Raw genomic sequence first — 15,255 nt, forward strand, 5'->3', positions numbered from 1 at the left:
TCCTGCCAGCAGGGGCTGCCTATATTACCCCCTCCCCATCCTGGACTGCAGGCTGTGCGTGTGGGTCATGATGGTGTCTGCCAGAGTGCTGGGACTGCTCCTCTGTGTGCAGCTCTGCAAGGGTGAGTTGTGAGGCAGGGGGATGGACATGGGACAGGGGGGAAGCAGAGGGTCAGTGTTGCAGCCATGGGACAGGCACACCCAGGTTCAGCCACGCCCCCGGGTTGTCCACAGGCAGCGAGGAGCTGCGGCTGGTGGATGGTGGTGGGCGCTGTGCCGGTCGGGTGGAGGTGAAGCATGAGGGCGAATGGGGCTCCGTCTGCAGCTACAACTTCCAATGGGGCATGCGAGACGCCAGTGTGGTGTGCCGGCAGCTGGGCTGTGGCACGGTGGCCCATACGTCCCCATATTCCCCATTTGGGAAGGGTAAGGGACGCATCTGGCTGCAACTCTACTTCTGCAATGGCAATGAGGCCACCCTACAGGACTGTCCCCACTTCGGCTGGGGCACCCATTTCTGTGGCCACGAATGGGATGTTGGGGTGATCTGCTCAGGTAAGGTGGGTGTCTGGTATTGGGATACCATGCCTGGATCCCTGGGGAGGCCTGAGACCAGTCCCTGATGCAGATTCACTGGAGCTGAGGCTGGCAGACGGCGGGGGACCCTGTAAGGGTAGAGTGGAAGCAAAGCTGCGGGGACGCTGGGGCACTGTGGCTGACAAAGCCTGGAACATGAATCATGCTGAGGTGGTGTGCCAACAGCTGGGCTGTGGCTCAGCTGCTCACACTATGTATACCTTGCGAACTTCACAAGAACACATTCCGCTAATGTTGGCCAATATCAACTGCAATGGGAATGAGAAGGCCATCTGGAACTGCAACATTGAGGGTTGGGGTCCATACAATATTCCATATGATTATAATGCCTCTGTGGTCTGCCAAGGTGAGAGCTGGGGACATGCAGCACTGTGGGGAGCCCTTCGCCTACATCCCTCAGCCCAGCAGCCCACCTCTCCCGGCAGGGTTCTCCCGACTGGTCGGAGGGGACAGTGAGTGCTCAGGGAGGCTGGAGGTGCGGCAGGGCCAGGCCTGGGTCAGCGTCTGCCACGGCCATGTGAACCTCATGGCTGCCCAGGTTGTCTGCAGGGAGCTGGGCTGTGGGACAGCACTGGCCCTATATGGCACTGGGCAATTTGGACCAGCAGAGGGGTCATTCTGGGATGGTTCCTTTGAGTGCAACGGCACCGAGCCCCTCCTGTCCGCTTGCGCACAGCAGCCTCTCAACATCCAGACCTGCACACAACCCACTGTTATCATGTGCTCCCGTAAGTACAGTGGCCATGGATCTGCATCAGCCCCTTGCAGCATGGTGCACATGGTGTGGTGTTTTGCTCCACCAGCCTCAACACCATCTCTCTGCTGCAGCCTACACCATGTTCCAGCTGGTGGATGGAGGCTCAGACTGTGCTGGGCGGGTAGAGGTGGAGGCACGAGGGGTGTGGGGGCCCCTGTGTGCCACTGCCTGGGACCTGCCTGATGCCCATGTCCTCTGCCACCACCTGGGATGTGGCTCTGCCATCTCCATACCACCACCAGGCCACTTTGGGATGGGTACAGGAAGGCTGCGCAGTGACGCCCTCAGCTGCAGTGGGAGCGAGCGGCACCCGGGCGAGTGCCCTGTGGAGGTTCTGGGGCAGCCCGTCTGCCCCCCCGGGCACACAGCCGGTGTCAGCTGCTCAGGTGGGTGTGTGGAAAGTGGGAACTCCCAACGGGTGGGGTGCACTGCCTGTCCCCAGGACACAGCTGGGCTGTTGCAGGTGTCACCGAGCTGCTGCAGCTCCGTGGTGGGGAGAGCCGTTGCGATGGACGTCTGGAGGTGGCCGTGAGCCCTGGAGTCTGGGCCCGTGTGTCTGTGGGGCTGTGGGACAACGGCACTGCCACTGTGGCGTGCCGGCAGCTGGGCTGCGGTGTGCCTGAGAAAATCTATGCTGTGCCAGACAATGGCTCCAGCCCCATGGAGTTACAGGAGCTGCGCTGCGTTGGCTCCGAGGAGCTCCTGGCACAGTGTAACATATCGGGGATGGCCACGGAGCCCAGCAAGAGTCCTGCGGGTTTGGCCATCGCCTGCTCAGGTGAGTGCACTGTGAAGGGCCGCAGGCATCACGCTGCCATCACCATCCCCAGCATGACATTCCCACACAGGAAGCAAGCAGCTGAGGCTGGCGGGCAGCCCCAGGCGCTGTGCCGGCAGGGTGGAGGTGTACAGCCAGGGCAGCTGGGGCACCGTCTGCCAGGACACGTGGACCCTGCAGGATGCAAACGTTGCCTGCAGCCAGCTGGGCTGTGGAAGGGCCCTGGAGGCACCTGGATCTGAGCGCTTTGGGCCTGGCACTGGGACGCTGTGGCTGGGTGCTGGGCGCTGCTCTGGGTCAGAGGATGCTCTCTGGCACTGCCCAGACCCAGTGCAGCGTGGCTGTCGGCGTGGCAGCGGTTCAGGCGTTGTATGCTCAGGTGAGTGCTACCATCGCTCTGGATGGGAGCAGCCGCACCACACTCGGGGTGCAGCGATCCCCTCACCTCGTTGCAGGGCTGCTGGACCTGCGGCTGATGGGGGAAAGCAGCAGATGCAGTGGGCACCTGGAGGTGCTGCATGAGGGGATGTGGGGTCATGTTTGCGCCAATGACACCAGCCCTGCCACGGCCACTGCCGTCTGCCGACATCTGGGATGTGGCACTGGGGGAAGTCTGGCAGCCTTCCCAGCAGAGGGCTCAGGCCACGCGTGGCTGAGCTGGGTGAGTTGTGAGGAGGGGGCCCGCTCCCTCTGGCGCTGCCCCTCGGCACCCTGGCAGCTGCAGGAATGCGGCCCTGCCGGGATCACACACATCACATGTGACGAGGACACATGGGACAGGAGTGAGGCCATCAGCCCAGCCCCAGGTAGCAATCACTGGGACAGAGACACCTCAGCAAATGGTTCTGCCCGTGCTCACTGTTCTCTAACTGCTGCCATTGGATCCCCATGGGCCTCACCCTTCCCATCGCTGCCCCACAGCTCTCACCCACAGCACTGTCCCGCTGACAGCAGAACCAAGGACCGTGTCATCGCTCACGGTGCTGTGCGTGATCCTGGGGACACTGCTGTGCCTGGCCCTGGCCACCCTGGCTGTGCTGGCACACCGTACACGGGCCCAGTGCCAAGGTGGGCACCTCTCTTTGGTTCCAAAAATATGGGGAAGCACCTTGTGGACACTGGGGACACCGATGCCATGCGTGCTGCCTTTCAGGCCGCAGCAAGGATGCAGCCTCCGAGGCTGTGTATGAGGAGCTTGACTACAACTTGATTCCTGAGTACCAGGAGGTGCCCAGCCGCACAGGTGGGAGCGGGATGGCCCCTGGGGCTGTCCCCGTCCACTGTCATGTCCACAACACACTTCTTTCCCTCCAGGTTCCATGTCCCAGGGCTCAGGGAAACCAGCGTCAGATCACAGTGGGGATGGTGCAGAGGAGAGTGACCTCCAGGTGTCCCCAGGTAGGGGCACGGGCACAGAGTTGCACTGTGATTGCAGAAAGGCACAGGGCACCATTCTGTGGGAACCCAGCCAAACACGGGACTCATGAGTTGGTGAGATCACAGATCCCTTCCAACACTGTCCTTAGCAGCATCCCCTCCCTGTCTGTCACAGACTCCCCTGCCCAGCCCCAGCACAGCCCCTCACATGGCTACGATGATGCTGTGGCTGTGCCGGAGGCATCTCCCTCTCTCTACCCTGAGGATGCCCCAGCACAGCCCCCCGAGGACACGGGCTATGATGATGTTGGTGTCAGCACCCTGGGAACATCGCTGTGAGCAAACTGTGGGGGCATGCCTGGATCTGGGACCTGTGTGCCCTGTGAGGGGTGGTTCTGGCCTTGGTATCATCGCCTCTCCCAGCCTGGTGCAGAGAACAGCAGCAAAATGCTCCGTTCTCCTTCCTGAAGCTGGGATGCAACAGATAATCTCCTTGTTTTAACATTATTTTTCTGACTCTTTCCTTCTGACTATCACTTCTTTATTAAAGCATAAATCTGTGCGGAAACTCACTTCCGTTCTTGGCTCCTGTTCCTGTGCCCGTGGGCCATCCCTTGGGGTTTGGGGTGAAAAGCTGTATTTCAGAGACATCCCCATTGGCTCTGAGCACAGGGGTAACAACAGAAAAAGTCTAAAAGTGGACAGAGAGGCTGTGGGATGGCTTCCAGGCGTGCTGCGCTGCAGTGGAAGGACAACAAGGATCGTGTGCCCCCACAGGCACACAGGTGCAGGCACGCTGCCACGCGCTGTGGTTTCACCCTGCAGGCAGCTGAGCAGCACCCGGCCGTTCACTCACTCCACCCCTGCCCCCAGTGTGCCATGGGGGAGAGAGCTGTAAACAAACTCATGGGGGAGATGCAAACCAAAAAGGGCAGAAAAGGAAAGCAGTTACATAAATGAGACGATAACTGTACGTGTATGTCTCTGTATGCAGCCGTCCCTGGGGTTTCAGTTCATGTCCTGGAATGGGCTGTCCTTCCCCATGTGCTCTGTGCCACCGCTGTGTGCTGCTGCCAGGACTAATGGCAGCCTCCTGGCTGGCAGCGCTCGTCCCTCCAGCGCAGACCAGGCCTTCCTGCCAGGGCCCCTCACCTGGGCATGGAGCTGTGGCTGCAGAGCTGCCTGGTGCTGCTGGCAGAGCTGGAGGCCCGGCCATGCTGAGCCCTGCTGTGGGGCTGTTGCGGCCTCCTGGGCCCCTCTCTCAGCAGGGCAGGGCCGCAGCTCAGCAATGCAAGTACAGCGGGGCGGGAGCAATGCCCGGGCCATGCTGGCATCCCCATCCTGCACCTTGCATCCCCACAGCCTCAGCAGGAGCCCGGCCCTGCAGCCGTGTTCCCAGGAGCCCCCGGTGCCCACCGAGCTGTGCCGCCATGCACTGACCCTGCAGCGGGGCCGTGCGCTGCCCCACGTCCCAGCCCTGTGTACAGCAGGTTTCGCTTTTGAAAGCGGCTGCACAGCCATCGCACACTTCCTCCTTCCCCAGCACCGGCTGCACGAGGGGACATGGGCCGGGACGGTTCAGCCCTGCAGCCTTCCCCTGTGGAGCTGGGGTTGCTGTGCTGTTCCCAAAGAAGCTGGATAGCCCTGGGACTGCTACAATCTGCTGCTTTCCCTGTATCTGCCACTGCAGCTGTGATACCAAAGCGGGGCAGCAAGACCTCTTCCTGCATGCTGCAGGCTTGAGTAGAAGAGCATCACCTTATGCAGTATATCGCTTCTGTGCAGGTGGCACAGCAGCTGTGTGAGGTTGGTACTCACACTGTGTCCCCGAGTTGCAGAAAACATCCCCTCCTGTCTGTATTGTGGGGAGGGTGTTGGGTCCGTGTGAGCTCAGATACAGGGGGTGCTCTGTCCCACTGGCTGATGTCAGGGGCTGGTGGTGGCCCTCTTGCCAATATCCTGCCCAGCATGGGGAGTTTATTCACCTCACTGCTACCTGCAGAAGCACAATGGCAGCTCTCAGACTCCACTATAAAGTGGTATGCATGAGAGTGCAGATGGAGTCCATGTTCGGGGTCACTCTTGTCCCTGTGGGGACCCTTTCTGCATGGGCATAGCCAGAGCCCCAGCTCAGGGACATGCAGCACCCAGGAAGGCTGGCTCTCCTTGCTGACAAACAGGCAGAAAGCCCTTTTGTAGGGCTGTGTGACGCCAGAAACGGAGACAAGCCTCATATTTGGGCACGAAGCAGGTAATTGGAGGCTGGGACCCGGCAGGCGGCTGATAACCCTGCTGATAACGGCTCCCACCGTATCTCACCATCCTCATTGGCTCCTGCCAGCAGGGGCTGCCTATATCTCCCCCTCCCCATCCTGGACTGCAGGCTGTGCATCTGGGTCATGATGGTGCCTGCCAGGGTGCTGGGACTGCTCCTCTGTGTACAGCTCTGCAAGGGTGAGTTGTGGGGCAGGAGGATGGCCATGGGATAGGGGGCAAGCGGAGGGTCAGGGCTGCAGCCATGGGACAGTCACGCCCAGTCTCAGCCACATCCCCGGGGTGTCCACAGGCAGCGAGAAGCTGCGGCTGGTGGATGGCGGTGGGCGCTGTGCCGGTCGGGTGGAGGTGAAGCATGAGGGCGAATGGGGCTCCGTCTGCAGCTATGACTTCGACTGGGACATGCGAGGGGCTGGTGTGGTGTGCCAGCAGCTGGGCTGTGGCACAGTGGTCCATGCATCCCCATATTCCCCATTTGGGCAGGGCAAGGGACGCATCTGGCTGCATCCCTTCTTCTGCCGTGGCACTGAGGCCACCCTACAGGACTGTCCCCACTTTGGCTGGGGCAACCACTTCTGTGGCCATGAATGGGATGTTGGGGTGATCTGCTCAGGTAAGGTGGGATGGCTGGCATTGGGACACCATGCCTGGACTCCTGGGGAGGGCTGAGACCAGTCCCTTATGCAGAGGAACTGGAGCTGAGACTGGCAGACGGCGGAGGACCCTGTGAGGGGAGAGTGGAGGCAAAGCTGCGGGGACGCTGGGGCACAGTCACAGATGATGCCTGGGACATGGCCGATGCTGAGGTGGTGTGCCAGCAACTGGGTTGTGGCTCAGCTGCTGGCGCCTATTTTGCCTCACGATTTCGGCTAGTAGGCGGTCCCATCATGTTAGCCTTTATCAAATGCAGTGGAAATGAGTCAGCCCTTTGGTACTGTGACATACGAGGCTGGGGTCCTTACAATGGCCCTCATGACTATGACACTGCTGTTGTCTGCCAAGGTGAGAGCTGGGGACATGCAGCACTGTGGGAGTCCTTCGCCCACATCCCTCAGCCCAGCAGCCACCTCTCCTGGCAGGGTTCTCCCGACTGGTCGGAGGGGACAGTGAGTGCTCAGGGAGGCTGGAGGTGCGGCAGGGCCAGGCCTGGGTCAGCGTCTGCCACGGCCATGTGAACCTCATGGCTGCCCAGGTTGTCTGCAGGGAGCTGGGCTGCGGGACAGCACTGGCCCTATATGGCACTGGGCAATTTGGACCAGCAGAGGGGTCATTCTGGGATGGTTCCTTTGAGTGCAATGGCACCGAGCCCCTCCTGTCCGCTTGCGCACAGCAGCCTCTCAATATCCAGACCTGCACACAAACCACTACTATCATGTGCTCCCGTAAGTACAGGGTCCATGGATCTGCATCATCCCATGTACTGTGTGGTGACAGGGGTCCCTTGCTCCATAAGCCCTTCTCTCTCTGCTGCAGCCTACACCGGGTTCCGACTGGTGGACGGAGGCTCAGATTGTGCTGGGAGGGTGGAGGTGGAAGCACGAGGTGTGTGGGGGCCCCTGTGTGCCACTGCCTGGGACCTGCCTGATGCCCATGTCCTCTGCCACCACCTGGGATGTGGCTCTGCCATCTCCATACCACCACCAGGCCACTTTGGGATGGGTACAGGAAGGCTGCGCAGCGACGCCCTCAGCTGCAGTGGGAGCGAGCGGCACCCAGGCGAGTGCCCTGTGGAGGTTCTGGGGCAGCCCGCCTGCCTCCCCGGGCACACAGCCGGTGTCAGCTGCTCAGGTGAGTGTGGGGAAAGTGGGAACTCCCAACGGGTAGGGTGCACTGCCTGTCCCCAGGACACAGCTGGACTGTTGCAGGTGTTGCCGAGCCCCTGCAGCTCAACGGTGGGGAGAGCCGTTGCGATGGACGTCTGGAGGTGGCCGTGAGCCCTGGAGTCTGGGCCCGTGTGTCTGTGGGGCTATGGGACAACGGCACTGCCACTGTGGCGTGCCGGCAGCTGGGCTGCGGTGTGCCTGAGAAAATCTATGCTGTGCCGGACAATGGCTCCAGCCCCATGGAGTTACAGGAGCTGCAATGCGCTGGCACCGAGGAGCTCTTGGCACAGTGTAACGTATCGGTGATGGCCACGGAGCCCAGCAAGAGTCCTGTGGGTTTGGCCATCGCCTGCTCAGGTGAGTGCACTGTGAAGGGCCGCAGGCATCACGCTGCCATCCCCATCCCCAGCCTGACATTCCCACACAGGAAGCAAGCAGCTGAGGCTGGCGGGCAGCCCCAGGCGCTGTGCCGGCAGGGTGGAGGTGTACAGCCAGGGCAGCTGGGGCACCGTCTGCCAGGACACATGGACCCTGCAGGATGCAAACGTTGCCTGCGCCCAGCTGGGCTGTGGAAGGGCCCTGGAGGCACCTGGATCCGAGCGCTTTGGGCCTGGCACTGGGATGCTGTGGCTGGGTGCTGGGCGCTGCTCTGGGTCAGAGGATGCTCTCTGGCACTGCACAGCCCCGGTGCAGAGTGGCTGTCAGCGTGGTGGCGGTGCAGGCGTTGTGTGCTCAGGTGAGTGCTACCATCGCTCTGGATGGGAGCAGCCCCACTACCCTTGGGGTGCAGCGATCCCCTGACCTCGTTGCAGGGCTGCTGGACCTGAGGCTGACGGGGGAAAGCAGAAGATGCAGTGGGCACCTGGAGGTGCTGCATGAGGGGACGTGGGGTCATGTTTGTGCCAATGACACCAGCCCTGCCACAGCCACTGCCGTCTGCCGACATCTGGGATGTGGCACTGGGGGGAGGCTGGCAGAGGGTTCAGGCCCCTTCCCTGCAGAGGGCTCAGGCCACGCGTGGCTGAGCTGGGTGAGTTGTGAGGAGGGGGCTCGCTCCCTCTGGCGTTGCCCCTCGGCACCCTGGCAGCTGCAGGAATGCAGCCCCACCGGGATCACCCACATCACATGTGACGAGGACACCAGCGACAGGAGTGAGGCCACCAGCCCAGCCCCAGGTAGCCACCACTGGGACAGAGACGCCTCAGCAAATGGCTCTGCCCATGCTCACTGTACTCTAACTCCTGCCGTTGGAACCCCATGGGGCCTCACCCTTCCCATCACTGGCCCACAGCTCTCACCCACAGCACTGCCCCACTGACAGCAGAACCAAGGACCGTGTCATCGCTCACGGTGCTGTGCGTGATCCTGGGGACACTGCTGTGCCTGGCCCTGGCCACCCTGGCTGTGCTGGCACACCGTACACGGGCCCAGTGCCAAGGTGGGCACCTCTCTTTGAGTCCCAAATCATGGGGAAGCGCCTTGGGAACACTGGTGACACCGGTGCCATGCGTGCTGCCTTGCAGGCCGCAGCAAGGATGCAGCCTCCGAGGCTGTGTATGAGGAGCTTGACTACAACTTGATCCCTGAGTACCAGGAGGTGCCCAGCCGCACAGGTGGGAGCAGGATGGCCCCCGGGGCTGTCCCCATCCCCTGTCATGTCCACAACACATTTCCTCCCCTCCAGGTTCCCTGTCCCAGGGCTCAGGGAAAAAAGTGTCAGATCACAGTGGGGATGGTGCAGAGGAGAGTGACCTCCAGGTGTCCCCAGGTAGGGGCACAGGCAGAGTTGCACTATGAGGACAGAAAGGCACAGGGCACCCCTCTGTGGGAACCCAGCCAAACATGGGGCTCATGCAGAGTTGAAATCAGAGATCCCTTCCAACACTGTCCTTACCAGCATCCCCTCCCTGTCTGTCACAGAGTCCCCTGCCCAGCCCCAGCACAGCCCCTCACATGGCTACGATGATGCTGTGGCTGTGCCGGAGGCGTCTCCCTCTCCCCACCCCGGGGATGCCCCAGCACAGTCCCCCGAGGACATGGGCTATGATGATGTTGGTGTCAGCACCCTGGGAACATCGCTGTGAGCAAACAGTGGGGACATGGCTGGAACTGGGACCTGTGTGCCCTGTGAGGGGTGGTTCTGGCCTTGGTATCATCGCCTCTCCCAGCCTGGTGCAGAGAACAGCAGCAAAATGCTCCGTTCTCCTTCCTGAAGCTGGGACGCAGATCGTTTTTTGTTGTTGTTGTTGTTGTTTGTTTTAAATTGTTTTTCTGTAACTCTTTCCTTATGAGTATTTCTTGCTTATTAAAACTCCAAGACTATGTGGAATCTCACTGCCAGCATTGGCTGCTGTACCTGAGTCTGTCAGCCACTCTGAGTGGGCGTGAGGTAAAACTGAGTTACAGAGACATCCCCATTGGCTCTGGGCATGGGTGAAACAACAGGACGGCTGCGAGATCTCCTGGATATGAGTTGGGATGGTTCCCATGACTGCTGTGCAGCAACATAAAGAGAGTAACAACTGCACATCCCCAGTGGCACACAGCTGTGTAGGCATGCTGATGAAGCTTTTCTCCTCAAGGTGATAGAGGAGCCATTGGTCAGAGGTGTTGTACTGAAGCTCGCTCTCACCCACACAGAGGTTCAGGTGGGGAACGAGAAGCTCAAGGGCAGCCTTGACTGCAGTGCCAATGAACTGTGGAGTTTGGGATCCTTAGTGTAGTGATGAGTACACGCAGCAATCTCACATCCCTGGGCTTCTGGACAGCAGAGGTTGGCCATCACAGGGAGATTCTTGCTATAGTCCCTTGTGGTAAGGCCCTGGAAAGACCCTTGTTAGTATCCAAGGGTCACCTCCTCAAAACTCAGAAGCAAGACATTCTGATGTAGAGAAACTCAAGTAAAAACACTGGGAGGCCTGCATGGGTTAATGAGGAGCTCCTGGCCAAACTCTAACACAAACTGGAGACCTACAGGGATGGAGCAAGGATGGAAAACACAAGAGGGAAGCACGCAGCTACCATGAAGGGATACCCAAGTCATGGACTAAAATGAACTCAACAGACCTTTTCATGGGACATTTCAATGGATGTTTTGAAGAAAAGGCCCACACCTACAATAGTAACATTTCAGCATATCAGTGGGTGGGAAGGGTGGTGGGGACCCATGAAGATATTTTCTGAAGCATAAAACCCGAGCATGATGCAGATGTCACAGAACTGTGGTGGATATTCTGCTGGTTTTTGCTGGGATAGCATTAGTTTTCTCCAACCCAGTAAACTGCCTGGCCCCAGAAGTGCTGTGCTGTCCCAGTGCCAGCAGAGAGCAGTGGCAGCACAGCAAAGCACCACGCCTGGCGGTGGGGACGCCCCAGCGACGTCTGATTTCATGGCTCCGTGTCGTACCCGGAGGCTTACAGTGTTCTGGGCTCTTCATCCCGTACAGATGTGACCGTAAAATCACGCTGCCCACAACTCTGTTGGGAAGGCATCTCTGCGGGTCTTTATCTCCAGCCTCCTGATTTGGAGGTTCAATGCCCAGTTGCCCAGGGATTCCTGTTGTCTTTAAGCCCTCCACAGATGGCAGCCCCAGCTCAGCAGGCCAGGAGTGGTGATCCTTTTCCTCTCCTCCACATGGATGAGGCCACACCTGGAGAGCTGAGTGAGCTCTCTGGTACAAGAGAGAGGTGGACATCCTGGAGAGAGTCCAGCGAAGTACCATGAATATGATGGATTAGAGCCTGCCTCCTATGAGAAAAGGCTGAGGAATCTGGGACTGTTCATCCTGAGGAGACCTTTGTTCTGTAGAATAAGGCAGCTGATGGGGAGGGCATTAAAGAGGTAGAGACAGGCTCTTCTTGCTGGTGAGGGACAAGGTGCTCTCATTGGCTCCTTTGGCTGTTCACCACACTGATCACTACAACCCCATTCTCTACCAGAACCATCCTGGGAAGAGGAACTAACCAGTAAAAATAGGGGAAATGAACCTGTCCATAAGGAAAGAGCCATGGTTATTTCAGCAGCTTTTGCAGCAGAAACAGGTTTAACTGTTTATTACCCAAAGCATGCAGCTATGACGCAATTCCACACAGGAGGTGCCCTTCCCAGCCTGGAACACTGAGGGGAGGGCAGGGATGGGGTACAGAAGGCTGCAAGGGGCAGTGGGAAGTCTCCTCTAGACCCTCCAGAGCTTTGTGGGGTATGGTAGAGCTGGGGTGAAGGGAGAGAGTCACTGAAGTGAGATGCACATGGTGGCACCATGTGGATGCCAGCAAAAAAGAGCTCTCCCCATCTCATCCCAGCAGAGCAGCTTCCACACTAAGAGGGAGCCTTTGCTGCAGGGAGGCAGTGAGCTCCAGGCTTTCCTGCCCTTCACCCAGTCATCTCCACTCAGCCATTTCTCATGTTCACCAGCTTTCACTTCTCCTTTCCTTTCTCTTAATTCAACCATGAGAGGAGGAACCACCCACAGGCTGCACCCCCTCCTCTTCATTTCCCCAGCCACGTCCTCACTCGTGGGACGTCTGGAGCGCTTCAGCCATGGTCTGGGTGATAAGGGTGGTCCTCCTCGCCCAGGCCCTGGCTGTGGCAGTGGCAGAGGTCGAGCGGCCCCAGGAGCCACTGTCCTCTGTGGGGTTTCAGGACTGCAAGAAGACCCTGAAGATCCCAAGCCTAGAAGTCCTCCCCGGGGGAGGCTGGGACAACCTCAGGAATTTAGATATGGGCAGGGTCATAGATCTGAGCTACTCGCTGTGTAAGACCACTGAAGATGGGTCCTACATCATCCCAGATGACATCTTTACCATTCCTCGCAAGCAGAGCAACCTGGACATCAACTCTGAGATCATTGAGTCCTGGAAGGATTACAAAAGCATCACCTCTGCCTCCATCAACCTGGAGCTGTCCCTCTTCTCTGCAATCAACGGCAAGTTCTCATATGACTTCCAGCAGACCAAGACCCATCAAGTGCAGGACAAGGCGATCACCACTCGCGTACAGGTCAGGAACCTGGTTTACACTGTCAAAATTAACCCAGGAGCAGGCCTGGACAAGGGCTTCAAGAAGCAGCTGTTGACCATTGCCAGCCACCTGGAGAACAACCAGACTCGGATGGCTGATTTTCTGTCTGAAGTGCTGGTGCTCAACTACGGCACCCACACCATCACCTCTGTAGATGCTGGAGCCAGCTTGGTCCAGGAAGATCAGATCAAGGCCACCTTCCTGAAGGACAGCTGGGCCATGCGGAGCTCCATCACCGCCTCAGCCGCTGTGGCCTTCCACAGCATAGTCAGCGTGAAAACTGAGGAGTCCCATGGCACCAGCTCTGCCATCACCAAGCAGTACCTGGAGAACCGCACCAACTCCAGGGTAGAGAGCATTGGCGGGACCCCCTTTTACCCAGGCATCACCCTTAAGACCTGGCAGGAGGGAATTAGCAACCAGCTGGTGGCAATTGACCGCTCAGGGCTGCCTCTGTACTTCTTCATCACCCCCAGCACCCTGCCGGAGCTACCCAGCCCCACAGTGAAGAAGCTGGCCAAGCGTGTGGAGCTGGCCATCCGCCGCTACTACACCTTCAACACTTACCCCGGCTGCACTGATGCTGCCTCACCCAATTTCAACTTCCACGCCAATGCTGACGACGGCTCCTGTGCAGGGACCATGACCAACTTCACCTTTGGGGGAGCCTTCCAGGAGTGCACCGGGCTGGCCGGCCCAGACACCAATGAACTGTGCCGGGTACTGGAGCAGAAAAACCCCCTCACCGGGGCTTTCTCCTGTCCTACCTCCTACAGCCCCGTGCTGCTGGGCATGCAGGAGCGGGAGGAAGGCCACAGCCACTTGGAGTGCCACAACAAGTGCACCCTGGGCATCTTCTGCCATCGTGTGTGCAGGGACGTCTTCTGGCTCTCCCGGGCGCAATTCAGAGCTTACTGGTGTGTTGCAAGCGGCCCAGTGCCCCCAGACTCGGGCTACCTCTTTGGGGGGCTGTTCAGCAGCCACAGCATCAACCCCCTCACCGGTGCCCAGTCCTGCCCTGCACATTACTTCATGCTGAAGCTCTTCGACGACCTCAGGTTGTGCGTGAGTCAGGATTATGAGGGAGGCAGCCAGTACGCAGTGCCTTTTGGGGGTTTCTTCAGCTGCCAGACAGGGAACCCCTTAGGGGGTCAGCACCAGGGTACCGCTGAGGACCCCTACGCCAAGCGCTGCCCCGCAGGCTTCAGCCAGCACTTGGCACTGATCAGCGACAGCTGCCAGGTGGAGTACTGCGTCCGGGCTGGCATCTTCACGGAGGGTTCGCTGCCACCTGCGCGCCTACCACCCTTCACCCGACCCCCTGCCAACCTGCCAGCCGTTGACACCGTGCTGGTGAGCAGTGGGGATGGGGAGAGCGCCTGGGTGCGGGATGGGACAGGCCGCGCGTGGCGGCTGGCACAGCCCATTGAGATCCAGCAGGCAGCAGAGATGGTGAGGGGCCGGGGGCTGACGGGGGGTGAGGTGGCTGGCGTGGCTGCAGCAGTGGTGGTGGGGCTTGTGACCTTCCTGGCAATGGTCTGCTACGGTCGCTGGAGGTACAGGAGAAGGGGGTACCTGCCTATGGGTAAAGGGGACAGGCTACCTGTGGAGAGCCCAGGGGACAGCACTGCAGTGAACATGGGTGAGGGGCACCAGCAAGAGCCAGTGGGGCTCACAGAATAAGTGTTGCCCAGCCGCTTGCACTCCTAACCTAGGCTAGACTCCTGGCTCACTTCTTTCCCCGAGGCACAGCTGTGCAGCACCACCAGCCCCTGCACCACACCCCATTCCTATCACGGGCTCACCTCTCCGCAGCTCCAGCCACCCTGCAGGGCTCCACCACCCTTCCCCTTCTCCAGGCCTCCTGACTGACCTCCAAGGCCACTGCCTGGGGTCATCCCACCACCACATCTCTCTGCCAGCACAGTCAGCTTTGCTGCTTGAGAGATAAAGTAGTCCCCATACCCCACTACAGGCCATGCCCACCCTCTCTTCCTCCCCATTCCTGGGAAAGAGGAATCCAGTGCCCATCAAAAAGCTGCTGAGGTTGTTGGAGTACCCGAGAGAACCTCAAAGAGCAAGGGGAAGCCATGCAAACCCCCCTTGCCGACTCACCAGGTAGACTCAAGTCCATCGCAGAGATTCACTGCATGTAAAAGCACTTGACTAAGGGACCAACTCCTTGGAAAACACCCTGCTCCCCTGAAGTCCCCCAGCTATTGCACACAGCCAGCACCCATTCCCACCCGCAGGAACAGGAGGGCGACCCACACCTCCATGTATATCTATCGTGATAGATATACACACACATGCAGAGAGGCACGGATCACTTTTATTTCAGCCAGCCAATAATTGCATAGGCAACACAGCATTAAAAAATAATGATAATAAAAAAAAAGAACGTTGTTAAAAAGCTGTGTCACATTAGTCATCAATCTGGCACCCTGGGGGTGGGGGGCCCTGTCCCTCCCCCGGATCACATGAGGGTTTTGCATAGCTCCAGCTCAGATTTTTCTGCAGCAGGGCAACCTCGGGTGCAGCCATGCAGAACTCGTGATGTTCCCCTGCTGCAGAGCTGCCCAGAAGGGGATTTCCTAGGGACAGAGGGTTTTTCCCTTGAGGTAGAAGAT

The 15,255-nt window shown here is 59.3% G+C and overlaps 3 protein-coding genes and 1 pseudogene across 5 annotated transcripts; 3 read left to right on the plus strand and 1 right to left on the minus strand.

Moving 5' to 3' along the window:
• Positions 1-57: 57 nt before the first annotated feature.
• On the plus strand, positions 58-4,081 carry LOC146760651 (scavenger receptor cysteine-rich type 1 protein M130-like; annotated as a pseudogene). The gene is made up of 11 exons (XR_014946337.1): positions 58-122; positions 235-555; positions 629-943; positions 1,023-1,325; positions 1,426-1,740; positions 1,818-2,132; positions 2,203-2,938; positions 3,054-3,200; positions 3,286-3,375; positions 3,447-3,530; positions 3,685-4,081. The product of XR_014946337.1 is annotated as a scavenger receptor cysteine-rich type 1 protein M130-like (transcript).
• Positions 4,082-4,201: 120 nt separating this feature from the next.
• On the minus strand, positions 4,202-5,800 carry LOC146760652 (uncharacterized). Its single transcript, XM_085548295.1, is given in 6 exon segments — positions 4,202-4,676; positions 4,678-4,999; positions 5,001-5,055; positions 5,058-5,118; positions 5,120-5,222; positions 5,224-5,800. Coding segments are annotated over 6 exon segments (831 nt in total). The 5' UTR covers positions 5,355-5,800; the 3' UTR covers positions 4,202-4,517.
• A 40-nt stretch (positions 5,801-5,840) lies between these two features.
• LOC116653480 (scavenger receptor cysteine-rich type 1 protein M130-like) lies at positions 5,841-9,883 on the plus strand. Of its 2 annotated transcripts, XM_085548270.1 has the most exons (12): positions 5,841-5,963; positions 6,076-6,396; positions 6,471-6,785; positions 6,863-7,165; positions 7,257-7,571; positions 7,649-7,963; positions 8,034-8,342; positions 8,419-8,781; positions 8,898-9,044; positions 9,130-9,219; positions 9,291-9,374; positions 9,527-9,883. In XM_085548270.1, exons 1-12 carry the CDS (start codon positions 5,909-5,911, stop codon positions 9,688-9,690), a joined length of 2,781 nt encoding a protein of 926 aa, XP_085404396.1. In that variant the 5' UTR covers positions 5,841-5,908; the 3' UTR covers positions 9,691-9,883. The 2 variants fall into 2 exon arrangements, with proteins under 2 accessions (XP_085404396.1, XP_085404395.1); XM_085548269.1 differs by having other exon boundaries at positions 5,866-5,963; positions 9,130-9,374.
• Positions 9,884-10,886: 1,003 nt separating this feature from the next.
• On the plus strand, positions 10,887-15,038 carry MPEG1 (macrophage expressed 1). Its single transcript, XM_015863625.3, has one exon. It carries the CDS (start codon positions 12,146-12,148, stop codon positions 14,306-14,308), a length of 2,163 nt encoding a protein of 720 aa, XP_015719111.2. The 5' UTR covers positions 10,887-12,145; the 3' UTR covers positions 14,309-15,038.
• The last annotated feature ends 217 nt before the right edge of the window (positions 15,039-15,255 follow it).

Source organism: Coturnix japonica, chromosome 5, assembly GCF_054131305.1.
Source record: "Coturnix japonica strain WE chromosome 5, WE-NBRP24, whole genome shotgun sequence".
In the NCBI taxonomy this organism is placed as follows: domain Eukaryota; kingdom Metazoa; phylum Chordata; class Aves; order Galliformes; family Phasianidae; genus Coturnix; species Coturnix japonica.